Source organism: Spea bombifrons, chromosome 3 (assembly GCF_027358695.1).
Source record: "Spea bombifrons isolate aSpeBom1 chromosome 3, aSpeBom1.2.pri, whole genome shotgun sequence".
NCBI classification, from domain to species: Eukaryota; Metazoa; Chordata; class Amphibia; order Anura; family Pelobatidae; genus Spea; species Spea bombifrons.
In genome coordinates this window covers 66,778,626-66,793,179 of record NC_071089.1, presented here as the reverse complement: position 1 = coordinate 66,793,179, position 14,554 = coordinate 66,778,626, and the positions used below count along the sequence as shown (strand labels likewise).

Genomic DNA, 14,554 nt, shown 5'->3' with positions numbered 1-14,554 from the left:
TTGTTTTGTCCTATTTTGGTGCGTTACTTACTTTAAATAAAAGTGTTAGATTTTTTTATGGTGTGGGGAGGTCATATTCGGTTTCGGACAGGTAAATGCTGCATTTTCGGTTTCAGTCCAGAATTTGTTTCGGTGCATCCCTACTACTAAGCCAGACAATGAAGTGGTAGGCCTACACCACATCAATGTTTGGCGTAGTATATAGTGATTGGTGTTATGCTGCACTATTGTCAATGTCTGGCTCAATGTATAGTGAAAGGGATTACGCTGTACCACTGTCAATGTGTGCCTCAGTATATAGTGATAGGTGTTATGCTGTACCATAGTGAAAAGGGGGAACATAGTGAGAAGGGGCAGATAAGATGATGAGAGGGGGTAGTGTGAATGCGTATGAGAATGAATGAATAAATGTGTGGATGAATTGTGTGAACGCAAAGATGGTACATGAAGGGTGGGCTTTAACAATAAATAAATAAATAAATATGGGCTGCTCAGGCTTAAATGCCCGGGCCTATTTTTTGTCCCAGTCCGGGCCTGCCTATCACTATATACTGAGCCAGGCAGTGACGGTGGTACATCATAATGCCTATCACTCTATACTGAGACAGACATTGACGGTGGTGCAGCTTAAGTAATTTCATTATATATTGAGGCAAACATTACAGTGAAACAGCATAACTCCTATCACTATACACTGAGCCAGATACTACAGTGGAACAGCATAACACCTATCACTATAACTGAGCCAGATATTGATGGTGGTACAGCATAACCGCTATCTTTATATACTGAGCTAGACACTTATAGTAGTACAACATAACTATCATTATACACTGAGGCAGACATTGACAGTTGTGCAGCACAACTGCTATCATTATATACTGAAACATGCGCTGACAGTAGTACAACATAACTGTTTCCATTATATACTGAGGCACGCGCTGACGGTGGTACAACATAACTGTTATTATATACTGAGGCCCACATATGCCGGTGATACAGGATAACACCTATCACTTTATACTGAGCACACATTGACGGTGGAGCAGCGTAATCCATATCACTATACATTGAGCCTGACATTTACAATAATGCAGCATAACCCATATCACTATATACAAAGCCATTGATGTGGTGTAGGCCTACCACTTCAGTGTCTGGCTTAGTATATAGTGGTAGGGGTTATGCTGCATTATTGTAAATGTCTAGATCGATGTATAGTGATAGGGATTATGCTGTACTGCCCTCAACTGCAGATCAGGGGAAGACTGTGAGAGTCAGTACAGCCTTCCCTTCTTCTGACTGCACCGTGACATTGGGAGGTCCTCTCCCCGTAATCATCCCCAAAGTCCATTTGTCCCCTACGTCACTAAACCACAACTCTCTTTTAATTACTCCCTGTAGTTGAGGTGTAGATCAAATAAACAACACATGGAAACAGCACGTGTAACTGAATAAGACATAAATATCCTGTATTTACAGGTATACATAAATAATGTATGGAAACATAGCATTGCAGGTATAAATCAACAGAACACACAAACCCAGCATTGCAGGTATAGATCAACTGGAAATCACTCAGCACTGAAGGTATAGATCAAATAAACAACACATGGAAACAGCATCCCAGGTATTGATCAACTGAATAAGACATACAAATCCTGTATTTGCTGGTAAACATAAATAATGTATAGAAACATAGCATAGCAGATACAGACCAACACATTAACACACAAACCCAGCTTTGCAGGTATTGATCAATTGGAATTCACATAAAAACTCAGCATTAAAGTTATAGATAAAACACCCTAAATTACAGGCATAGATCACAGATTGCACACCCCAAAGCCAGCGTCCACATTGCCCACATAGAACCTGACCAGCACCCTGCGGTGGGGGTGCAAGGCCTCTGTCTCCCAGCTCTGCCACTGTACGGAACAGTATAGAGTGATGGGAGTTATGATGTACTTTAGAGCATAATTATAATGAAAAAGACATTGGAAATGGTACAGCATAACACCCATCACTCTCACACACTTACCAATCCACACTTACCAATCCACAGATTCCACACATACCACACATACCAATCCACAGATTCCACAAATACCAATCCACACATACCAATCCACAGGTTCCACACATACCAATCCACACATTCCACACATACCAACCCACACATTCCACACATACCAATCCACACATATACCAATCCACACATATCAATCCACAGATTCCACACATACCAATCCACTCTCACTGTCACTCAGTCTTAATGAATGATTTCCTACCTTCTTTTCTACCTATTTTCTTCGTACAGCAGTCTTCCTCTTCGCTCCTCTTCTTCTGTCTTCTTCCGGGTCAGAGGGCACTGTGGGCGCGGCTTCAGTGCCGCCGGGGTTTGTTGTCAGATCCCGGCGGCGCTGAAGCCGCGCCCACAGTGCCCTCTGCACAGCAGCAGTTGCCGCGCGGATCGCAAGGGAGCAGTATCGGAGGTCTTTAACAGACCTCCGGCTCCCTTGAGTGATTTTAAGCCGGTTCAGGGGAACCGGCTTAAAATCACTCAAGGGAGCCGGAGGTCTGTTAAAGACCTCCGATACCGCTCTCTTGCGAGCCTGCTCCTCCAGCGGCGGACATTACTGTCCGTCTCTGGAGGGGTGCCGGGTGCCGGCAAGTTGGCACCCCCCTGATGAGCGGCACCCGGTGCGGACCGACCCCCCCGCCCCCCGCTAGGTACGCTACTGTTGCAAAGCTTTTGTTAGCCCAAACTGCTGAAGTTGGGGACATTCCCACCAAATATGAAACATAGTATCTTCACGCCAACATGGAAATGAATTGTCTGTTCACCTGTTAATCTGATGATCACATTGTAGTGAATATTTGGTCATATCCATCAGATTTACTACTCACACCGGCAAGGGAACACTGCGGGTGCTCAGATGATGTGCAACATAAAACAGGGCTGGCCTGGTGCCGGATTAAAAAATCTGGAACTACTCAATACTGTTACTCCCTTGTGGTTGTGTTATTGTGTTTCCTGAGTTAGAGAGATCATGTTTTGCTGTTTTTGACCCTTGTCTTACCTGACTACTTTTCTGCCTAGTGCTATTGTTCCTGTATTGCCCTATCTGTGGAATGTACCTGGCTTGTCTGACTACTTGCTCCATGAACCGACCCCTGGCTTGTATGACTACCTGTTTAGTGAACCTGTGTCTGACCATCCATCCTGCATTAACCTCTGTAATCCTGTGTTACCTACCTAGAAACTCCTTCTGCAGTTTACCTGCATAGGTATCCGCCTCCATATGTGCCTTGCCTATACACTCAGTACCAAACTTTACCTCCCACACTTGAGCCACCTCACTGTTGGGATTGTCTAAATTCCTGTCCCCTTAGCTTGGGGCTCAAACCCTTGTTAGGTGTTTCAGATTTGAAGAACCTCTGTGGTGAGTGCTTGTTGGTGACGCCAGACATTTCAAAGGGATTTGAATACATTATGTTTACTGGTGCTAAAAACTCTTCCGGAAAACTATAGCAAGTTAAGTTTCTTTCATATATCCCCAATTTATTATTTTAAAAGCTTTTCCAGCATCGTGAGATACCAGAACCTCCTGCCATTTCCGGTTATAGAAATTAAATAAAAACATTTCCTACATACAGTGCTATCCAAAGGTTTTTGGCAGGTATGAAAAAATGCTGTAAAGTAAGAATGATTTTGAAAAGAAACATGTTAATAGTTTATATTTATAATTTAACAAAACACAAAATCAATATTTTGTGTGGCCACCCTTTGCCTTCAAAACAGCATCAATTCTTCTAGGTACACTTGCGCAAAGCCAGGGATTTTTTAGCCATATACTGTAGTTAGATGTATGATTTAAAACAATTATACCAAACAGATAACGATTATCAATTTAGTATGTGTTTATAGTGAATCAGCAAGGTCTCGCACAGGCAGAAATTTCAAGGGTTTTCCCAGATGTTCTGTCCAAGCTCTTTTGAAGACGCACAAAGAAACAGGCAATGTTGAGGACCGAAGACGTGGTGCTGTAACCTTTTCCTCCTGTTCCTCTATATTCCAGCTACAACATCCCCAGGTTTAATTCCTGGCACCTTCGCATTTTTTTTTGCCCCTAGGACTGTAGTAACTGTTGCCTGTGTCGATGTTTACTTGACTATTGGTGTTCTGCTGTGTCACAGTACAGTAATTACTGATGAGTGTTTTATGTTTTTAGTATGCATTTTTTGCATATACTTGGTTATGCTGTTGATGTCTGTATTCCTTGTATGTCTTGTGTATGCTATCTACATTGTGTCTTGAAATACACTCAGCAGCAAGTCTTATCATGTACACTTTATTAATATCTTCTCTGGCTTGACTATTGCTAGCCACAAAGTCTCTCCAGCTATATCTACTTTGTGCAGGCCCACTTGGCCCCTCTTGCAGGGGAAGCTCGTTGGGACTGTTGCTTCATAAGTGCATAATGATATCTGTGAGCTGAAGCATTCAGCACACTTGTAAATTCTCGGGTTAGTGAATACATCCTAGAGTCACCTGGGCCCTGCATTAATTACTAGAGGTAATTTTTAAAAAAACATTGCAGTCATGTAATTTTTCTCTTCTTTTTAATCATCTTAGACTTAACACAACTGTTACAAAAATGAAATGATTTAAAATACTATACAAAATCTAATACTTTTAATGTAAAAAGAAAAGTAGACTGCAGTTTAGTGAAATGCATTTCTGTATTCATGCTGTAGTTAATGTTTGGAAATAACTTTTTTTTAATAATTAAAAAAACTGGCTTAATGATTTAAGTGATTGCCCAAAAAGGTGAATTATGATTGAAAAATGACAATGTCAATCATATATTTTTTGTATATGTATACTTAAATAACACAACACTGCGTATTTTTTAGCATGCTAAGAAAAATACATGTACATTTTGTAAAAACATAACAATATAACAGGAAGGCAGAAAAATAGATTCAATGCTTTGTTTTTTTTTATGTAATGACATTCATTGCTTTAAGTGTTTACTTTACACATTGTGAAACTTTTTCACACATTGTGACTAATCATCATTGGCTCATGATTAAGCGCCTCAGTAAGCGTTCGGCATGTCAGAGACATCAAAGCCACTTTGTTGATATGTACTAGTTTTGTTATTTTTTATGCCTAGTAAATAAATATTTACTGAGACCAAGTGAGCTCTCGACCAGTTTTTTGCCAGCGCCTCCTGAACACACCAATGTGTGAATTACTTCAACAGTTTTTGTAATGTAATAACATTGAAGTAACTGTCACTGCTTCGAACAGTTTGTGTACTTCTCTAGGTCTGGGAAGGAGTTCTTGATGTACCATTCACAGCTGACAACCTTCTGCTCCTTATGTGGTTCAAATGTTTTCGAGATCTCAGTACTTTAACTCGGATTTCAAATACTTCTTGAATAGCTTTGCGAAAGCAATGAAAATTGTAGTCAATTAATCCTATTCAAAAAAAAAGAGGAAGGGAGAAATAATTTAATTCTTGGAAATAATGGTTTGTTAAAGCAGCATACAATTTGTTTCCCACTGGTACAACAGATGTCCAGAAGATAATGAAAATGAATACTAAGTATGTTACTTAACTCTGCTATAATTTTGAATTAATCAAATAAAAAAATAATAAAAAATGCAGGGGCTTTATGAAGTGTTTTTTTTAGGTGCGAATAGTTAATGTATCGTGGGATTCAATACTCTCAAGCAGTCAGATTTATCACCAAGCTTCTATGAGCTCATCTCTAATGCTCTGAGCTGTCTTAAGCTCTCAAAATGTAGTGCCACAGAATGCAGATTATGACTAGGTCAAATTGCAGTGCCTTTTCAGAGTTTTATCTGTTACCGGTTTAAAACAAATGTTCACATGGTTTATTGCCAGAGTGGTGTCATTCTGGACTAACATTTGGTCTAAAAACAGAAATCTCTCATTCATATCTTATAGTTAAATCTCAATCAAAGGTATAGACAGCTTTCAATTTGCTTCTGTTAACAGGTCTAGCTTGACTAGTTTGGGCAACCTTTCTTTATAGACCACATATACTATTATATGTATTTTTTGGTTGAGTTTAGTGCGAAGATGGGGCTGTACATGTGCAGATATACTGATGGGCACTTTTAAAAAAGAATGAATATTACCTTTCCTTTCAAAACTCTCTTCTCGAACAAAACACACAAGAGCTAGGAATTTTGTCACCTCTTTCAGATACAAAACCGTAGTGTTGTTAAGCCTTATGATTGCCAGGGATTCTTTGTCATAAGGTGTCCCCTCTCCATCCAGCCTGGAAACACAATAGAGGGAAATAAATGCAAAATCAATACATTACTAAGCGGGTTCAGCTGTACCTGTTTCAGATCTAAGAATCAATTTACATTGTAATCGTATATGTTCTTATATTTTCATCAAATGAGTGATTAATCAAATCAGTTTTCTAGAATAAACATGTTTCACAATGCAAAATGCGTGTGGTCAAGTACTTACTAAAATCGGATGTAGAAACACTGGATATGATGACACACAAGAAAGTTTAGCTCATCTGTCCAGCAGTCTTTCTATAAAAACCTCAAACCTTGTTAGAATTTTAGTATTGTTTAATGTTCATGTTTGTATTATGCGTGAAATCCACCACTTCTGCTGGAAGCCTATTGCAAATATCCATCATCCTCACAGTGAATGAACTTGGTATCACCTACCCATAAATGCATGAGATATCAATAACTACATCAATCATATCACAGCATAGCTCATAGGTCTGCATGTCCACCGGAGTGCTGTCTGTTGCAATGTATATCTTACTGACTACATCAAACAGGAATGCCTTTTCTATACCGGAATTCTACAAGAGAAAATTTACTGTTACTGAAAAATAATGCCGATATACAATCCCCTAACTCAGACAGGTTAGCTGTAGTACAGGTTAGATGAAGCCTTCATATCCCAGCCAACAGCCCTTGCTGGCACAGGTCAATAACGTCAGAGCCGGCCTTAAGTGTTCTGGCGCCCTGTGCAGACTACTCCTCTGGTGCTCCCCATCCCAAAAAAAAAGAAAAAATCTCCCCCCTCTGCCACTTCTCACTATCTACCACCTCTGCCCCTTCTCACTATCTACCCCCTCTCCCTATCCTTACTTACCTTGTTGCCAGAGTCCTATGGTGGGAGCGGGAGGCGTCCGTCTTCCCGCTCTGCGCGCTTCACAGCTGAGCGCCAGAATCCGACGCTCAGCATGAAACGCCGGCACCACGACGGCGTCATGGAGAGTGAGGGGCGCCGAGCGGTTGCTGAAAACTTCATGAGCGACTGCTTGGTGCCCCTGCCAGGGACTTAAATTAAAACACCGGTTTTTTGTTTTAACTTTATTTCACCTCCTCCGTGTTAAATAAAGTTAAAAAAACAAAAACCTGATGTTTTAATTTAAGTTCCGGGCAGGCGCCCCTGTTGCCATGGCGCCCTGTGTGGCCGCACAGGTCGCACACCCCTTAGGCCGGCCCTTAGGCAAGTTATTAAGCTTTGCTTACTGTCTGCTGACCTACATACATTGTCATTTGTATTCCTGTTTATTTCAACAAGTCAGCAATAGCAGCAATTGTAGATGTGTTAGTTACTCAACAAATTAAACATTGTTTGGCCACTCAAATGAGTCATTGTGGAACATGCTACTTTCCAGAAAACACTATTTACTTACAGAAATAAAGATGTTCAGCAGGTTTTCTAATGTTGGAAGCTGTGGAATTAATTTCTGTACAACTTTACTGAAAGCTTCAAAGATTGAATGGTCATAAATGCTGGTGAGGTAAAAGCTGTAACAAAATGATATGTAACTTTAGTTTTATATACTTTAAGTCTGCACAAAATAATAATACCTAAACAATTGTAGATATATTTACTTGTTTTTTTCCCCTGCTTCTACCTTCTAGCATGGAGTGCGGGAGGTCTTGCTAGTGGTAGCTATAGAAAATACCATAGAGAGGTGTTGTATTGTAATATGCTTAATTGAGCATAAAAAATTTAAAATGTGAAAAAAATAAATATTTATAGGGACTATAGTGATGTCACTGTAAAATCATCACAGGTACCCCCTACTTACATGGGACATCCTTGGGATATACACCCAATGGGGTCCCTAGTTGCACTGCTCTATAATGAGAGCCATGCAAAGAAATGCTAAAAAAACAAAACTACATTAAAAAAAACAAGCACCTTCTACACTTGCCAGTAGCAGTTTTGTGTTCGTTTTTTTTTATTTTCCAGCAGTGGTAACTTTTTTGGGAAAAATCCTAAGCACTGAAAGCAAAAGCTTTTTTTCCACTAAATTTAAAACCACAGTTATATATTTTAATGCTAATATAGATTGTGAATACGTGTTCAAAGGAAAGCCTTACTCCACTCTTTGGGGTCCAAAATAATTTTAGGTTAGTATTAATTGACATTGATTTATGGCCTCCTACCTGAGATGGATTTTCTCCAGTCCAGCATCCACAAGATCATCATTAGCCCGCTGATGGATATCCCTTTGGGTTTCAATTTTGTGGTCATCTGACAGACCATCCACTTTATGGATAAATACCTCAAAATTAATATCTGGGTTCACTTTATATGCACTAGTCACAGTTAGGTGAAGTCTAGCAAGGGCTTCCATGTAATCATCCTGAAAAACACAGAAAGAAACACATATAGAATTACATTTTACTTTTTTGTAATACTTTTTTTATAATTGCCCTCAAGAATATAATCATAATTCTGTTAAGGCAAAATGCAATGGACAGGGTTTTACCAAGTAGAACTTAAAGTCAAATGTATCATGTCAAATAGTCGTGCATAAAACCAAATCGAAATAAATGAGGATATATAGGCTAAAGGGGTAGCAGAAGAAACAAAACGAGCAATGGAAGTGGAGAAAAGGTTGAGAGGATTTACAATTTTAGTAGGCACTTCTGGATGGGGGTGTGCAGCACATTATCTTGGAAACCCCCGCAATTGCAGGAAAAAAAGACCTACGGACAACTCAACTACCGTAAATCATTTTAAGAGCAATTCTTATGGAAAGGTGTGACAAGATCGCAAATATTAGCAAAAAAAGTTTGATAGATGTATGAATGCTTAGCAGGTACTAGTACATTTTTTGTTGGAATGTAGTTCCTCCTTTAAGTCCAAATTCTTAAGGAATGTATAAAATATACTATATGACCAAAAGTCTCTTACTGGTGTACTGGGACCCAGTGGGTTCTGCCCCAGCAGTTGTAGAGACAAGTAACAGAGACCGCACTTCCTCAGTGCCAACATGCTGAGTCTGAGTGCTGTGAAGGAAGCAGAAGAGCTGCCGCCTGCCTAACCCCCCCAGCAAACAAAGTTAGGTTTTGTGTGTGTTAGGGGAAATAAGTATGTTACTGTATGTTTGGAAGTATGTTAGTGTGCATGGGAGTCCTAATTCTACATCTTGCCTGGCATTTTTTGTTATGAAAGTTGAGAACAAGCTGCATGAGTGACAGGAGGTAAGAGGTGAAGGGGGAAAAGAGTGTGTGTGTTTGTGTATGTATGTATGTGTACTGTTGGGTTAGAATACATTGCATATGCATATATAATGTACACACAGACTCTAACATTATATATATATATATATATATATATATATATATATATAATGTACTGATCGACTATTACATTATGACCACCTTCCTAATAGTGTGCAGGTCCTCCTTTTGCCAACGCAACAGCCCTGACCTGTCGAGGAATGGATTCCACTAGACCTCTGAAGATATGCTGTGTTATCTGGCAGTAAGATGTTAGCAGATGATCCTTTAAGTCCTGTAAGTTGTAAGGTGGGGCCTCCATGGATCAGACTTGTTTGTCCAGCACATCCCACAGATGCTCAATTGAGTTTAGGTCTGGGGAATTTGGCGGCCAAGTCAACACCTTCCTCAACCCGTTTCTGAACCATTTTTGCTTTGTGGTAGGGCGTGTTATCCTGCTACAAGAGGCCAATGCCATCAAGGAATACCATGTACATGATCTGCAACAATGCTTAGGTAGGTGGTACGTGTTAAAGTAATATTCACATGAATGGCAGGACCCAAGGTTTCCCAGCCGAACAGTGCCCAAAGCATCACACTGCTTTCGCAGGCTTGCACCCGGCCATCCACGCGATGCAAAAGAAAATGTGATTCATCAGACCAAGCCACCTTCTACTGCTCATGGTCCGGTTCTTATGCTCATTTAGGTGCTTTCAGCAGTGGACAGGGGTCAGCATTGGCACCCTGACTGATCTACACAGTCCCATATGCAATAAACTGTGATGCACTGTGTGTGCTGACACCTTTCAATCTGAACCAGCATTACATTTTTCAGCAATTTAAGCTACAGTAGCTCTTCTGTTGGATTTGACCACACGGGCCAGCCTTCGTCCCCACGTGCATCAATGAGCCTTGGGCACCCGTGACCTTGTTGCCCTGCTTTCCTTCCTTGGACCACTTTTGATAGATACTGACCACTGCAGACTGGGAACACCCCACAAGAGCTGCAGTTTTGGAGATACTCTGACCCAGTTGTCTAGCCATCACAATTTAGCCCTTGTCGAGGTTGCTTAGATCCTTACTCTTTGTCCTTTTTCTGCTTCTAACACATCAACTTTGAGGAAAAAATGTTTACTTGCTGCCTGATATATCCCATCCACTGACAGGTGCCATGATAACAAGATCAGTGGTCATAATGTTATGGCTGATTGGTGTGTGTATATATACTGTATAGTGTAAGAGTCGGTGTGTATGTTAGTGTTTGCTAGATAATTTGTGCTTTTGTTTTAGTGTGTGTGTGAGCATATGGTGTGTGCTACGGTGTGTTCTACTGTATATCATTAGCCCTGGCCACATCTATTGCTAACAGGAGTAAAAAAGTACATAGGCATGCCATTGCCATAGAAAAAATTGGAAGTAGAATGGGATTCACTGAGCTTTAAATGTGACACTGTCATAGAATGCCACCTTTGCCACAAATTTCTGTCCTGCTAAATCTCCCCCGTTCCCCTGTAAGTGCTATTTTTGTGAAGTGAAAGTGCCTAGGAGCAGCCCTGCCCAGCCCAGCCCAGGACAGTGGCTTTTACCTGCGAATCTATAACAAATATCAGTGCTCCTGTTCCTCTGAAAATCATTTCATAGTCAAATGTTGGGTCAAAAAAATCAATCTGTCCAGGAAAATCCCAAATCTGAAAGTTCACGAATGAGCTGTTGGATACATCCTCTCTGCAGATTTTATTGGTACTTTCTAGAAAAAGTGTCTCATTGGGCGACATTTTATGGAACACCACTTTTTGAATTGAAGACTTGCCACTTCTCCGTAATCCCATTAGAAGAATTCTTGGCTTCACCTCTGTAGTGAATGGATCAGTAAAGTCTAAGACTAAAATAAATAAATAAATAATGTATTATTAATGAGGCATCCAAATAGCTTTGAATGTTAATTATCTATAATTTTAACAATCTTTAAAACCTGTAAAAAAAAAAAAGTCACATTAATTCATGCGCAAGGTGGCTAGATAGGCACAAGAGGCGTAAACCACAATACAACATTAATTTAAAATTTAATTTGAAGATGTTTGGCTGGCTTGTTCACATTTTCAATTCTACATATTCATCTGGTAGGAAATTACCGTATTTGCTCGATTATAAGCAAATGCTCTGAAAAATAACCATTGTCTTATATTCTAGGTCGTCGTCTAAGATGCCCATATAAGGGGGTATATGGCATATCTGGGGGGCAGATGTGCATAACTGGGGGTCAGGTTGGCAAATAAAAGGAAATAAAAACAAAAAATGCATTTTTCTCAATCATAGTTTCTATTAAATATGAAAAAATTGTTTACATGTGAATTAATATTTACTAGTAAAACTTTTTTTCTTATATTCAGGCTTTTTCTTTTTTTCCTAAATGAATATTGAAATTTTGGGCGGTCGTCTTATAATCAAGCAAATACGGTATATATGTCCAACTATAGACTGGTGACATCTACTCTATTAGTGATGGGTTTTTTGTTGCTAATGTGGTACTCATAAACTTATGGTCTCCTTGAAGCATAAAGCGTTATCAGATCTCATGCTGATCTAGCTCTAAACCAAGCAGTTAATTGTTCATTGTTTTCCTGGATTGAGAACACAATTAAAACAAGTAAATACTTCCCCACAGGTCATGAAAAACACATCAGTTCCACCCAGAACTCATCAAATACTAGTTACAATGCTTAGGAATGTTTTCTATGTTGAGCAAGACAAGCTTTGCTGAAGGATCAGAGCTTTGATTTTCTGTGCGCTATTAATACTCAACAAATGGACGGTCGAGCAGAAAGTAGTTTAATATAGTTTTACATTCCAGAAACAGTGTGACAGCCCTGCATAAACATCAAACTTGGCTGTTACTATGTGTTTCTACAGCACAGATGCTACCAACTGGCACATGGCATGACATTTAAAGTGGATCTGCCAACACATACTTTAAAACCCTACGTGTAATAATCAAATGTTTTCTAATTTTAGGATACTCGATGCATAGCACTGTCTATAGCCCCTTAAGACCCACTTATTTAATGAAGCCTTTCAACTGCAAGGTTAACAACTCTCTTCCCATATACCGCCACCTCACCTTCCCTATCCTCACTCATGCTGTCAGTCTGTACATATATCCAGTGATATTATTCATTTAATAAATGTTCCTCATCTTTTGTTTCTGTAAGTGTTAATTGTTTTGTGATGCACTGCTTGTTATGTCCATTTTTTGCATTGTATAATGCTGAATATGATGGCACTATAGAAGTCAATAAATAGTAACATTATTATTCATCTCCTTTTTTAAAGTTGCTGAACATTGATGATTGGTCCAGGCAGCTCCTGTAAGGGTAGATGAGGACAACGGATAAGTGTAGATGAGGATAATGGATAACTTCAGGACAGGAAGTTGATTAGATATGCCAATTCTGACATAACGTTTTAATCTAAATCTCTAAGACAATGACAATGGAGATTTATGAATATCGTTTAATGCTCTTGATATACACATTATCATAACGTCTATGAAGAACTGACACTATCATACTCGCCAAACATTTTGAGCTTCTAGAAAAGAGGGACATCAGAGGGAGTAAACGGGGACAGGGCAATTTCCATTCTAAGGATGGACTATCCTAAAGAAGTACACTTGGGAGGTATGAAGTTATAATGTGCTTTGTTTTCATACTTCAAGGCAAAAAGACTCCTTCCTGCTATCGTTTGCTTGAAGTCATACATATTTACTGGTAATAATATTACCAGTGTGTGCTATACATCTGAATAACAAATAAGGAACCTGCTCTCTCAAACTGCAGGGCAACAAGACACCTGCTACCACTTTTCACAAGACCAAAAAAGTATGTGTGCAGCATAGTAATACTGACAACCCAGCAGAGACGGAGACAGGGAGAAGCCTGTTGTATTAATCAGGAGAGGGTACAGAGTGTTCTGTGCCCTATGACTTCACGCCATTGCTAACGTAACATAGGTGGCACGTTTTTTTACATATAAAACATTTATCTGAGAGATTATTCTCAGATTACGATATATTTAGATGAAGAAGTTATAACTTCCCCCATTTATCCCAATGGTACCTGTTGCCCAGTAATATGGTAAACTACAGTGTAAAAAGAAAATGGTCAATACTCAATGGTATCTAATCACTTCAGATTTTATTTATCCTGCATCAGGCATCCCTTGTCAGAAATTAATAGCTGCCAACCCCATGTCATAGTTACACACCCACCCTGTGGCATAGTTACACACCCCATGGCATAGTTACACGCCCACCCTATGGCATAGTTACACACCCCATGGCATAGTTACACACCCCATCGCACAGTTACACACACCCTATGGCAATCCCCCCCCCCCGACATAGTTACACGCCCACCCTTTGGCATTAGCAGTGAGTATCAGCTGCTGCTGACAGCTCCAGACCAGCCCCTTGTAGCCAGAGAGCAATTTATGACGCTTTGCAGGCTGCACGATCGCACATTCCTGGGTCTCTTTATGAGAAACATGTCAGCCTCCTACTGCTCCAGAGGTCATGGTGATTTACCTAATATATATCCGGCAGTCTTTCTTTCTTACATAGTTGCTGAGGCTGGAAGTGTGCATTAATGGTGATGGGGGAATTTTTCTGTTTTCTGTCACCACCAACAAGACACACAATCTAAGCTACGCATCTGCTTTCCATGTGAAAAGAAGAATATAAACCACACGGGTTTCTGTACCTTCTTCGTCTTCTTCAGTCCCTGGGTCCCCATCCGTGAAGGATTCTCTATCTCCATAATCCGAGATCCTCACCACGTCATCTTCTTCATCATCCTCCTCTTCCTCCTGTCGGCTTTTCACATACAGACTCATTCGTTCCGAGTGTATAACTCCCTTTCGGTTTATTGCACAGGGCTTCGTAATCACACTTGTTCCTGTTCTTTTCCAGATCCCAGGGCAGCTCAGCAGCTACCCCCAACAGAATGCAGA

The 14,554-nt window shown here is 40.0% G+C and overlaps 1 protein-coding gene across 1 annotated transcript; it reads right to left on the bottom strand.

Moving 5' to 3' along the window:
• Nucleotides 1-4,612: 4,612 nt before the first annotated feature.
• On the bottom strand, nucleotides 4,613-14,554 carry RRAGD (Ras related GTP binding D). Its single transcript, XM_053461326.1, has 7 exons — nucleotides 14,305-14,554; nucleotides 11,134-11,429; nucleotides 8,486-8,685; nucleotides 7,723-7,837; nucleotides 6,734-6,876; nucleotides 6,179-6,321; nucleotides 4,613-5,491 (listed from the first exon to the last, which is right to left on the bottom strand). Exons 1-7 carry the CDS (start codon nucleotides 14,435-14,437, stop codon nucleotides 5,334-5,336), a joined length of 1,188 nt encoding a protein of 395 aa, XP_053317301.1. The 5' UTR covers nucleotides 14,438-14,554; the 3' UTR covers nucleotides 4,613-5,333.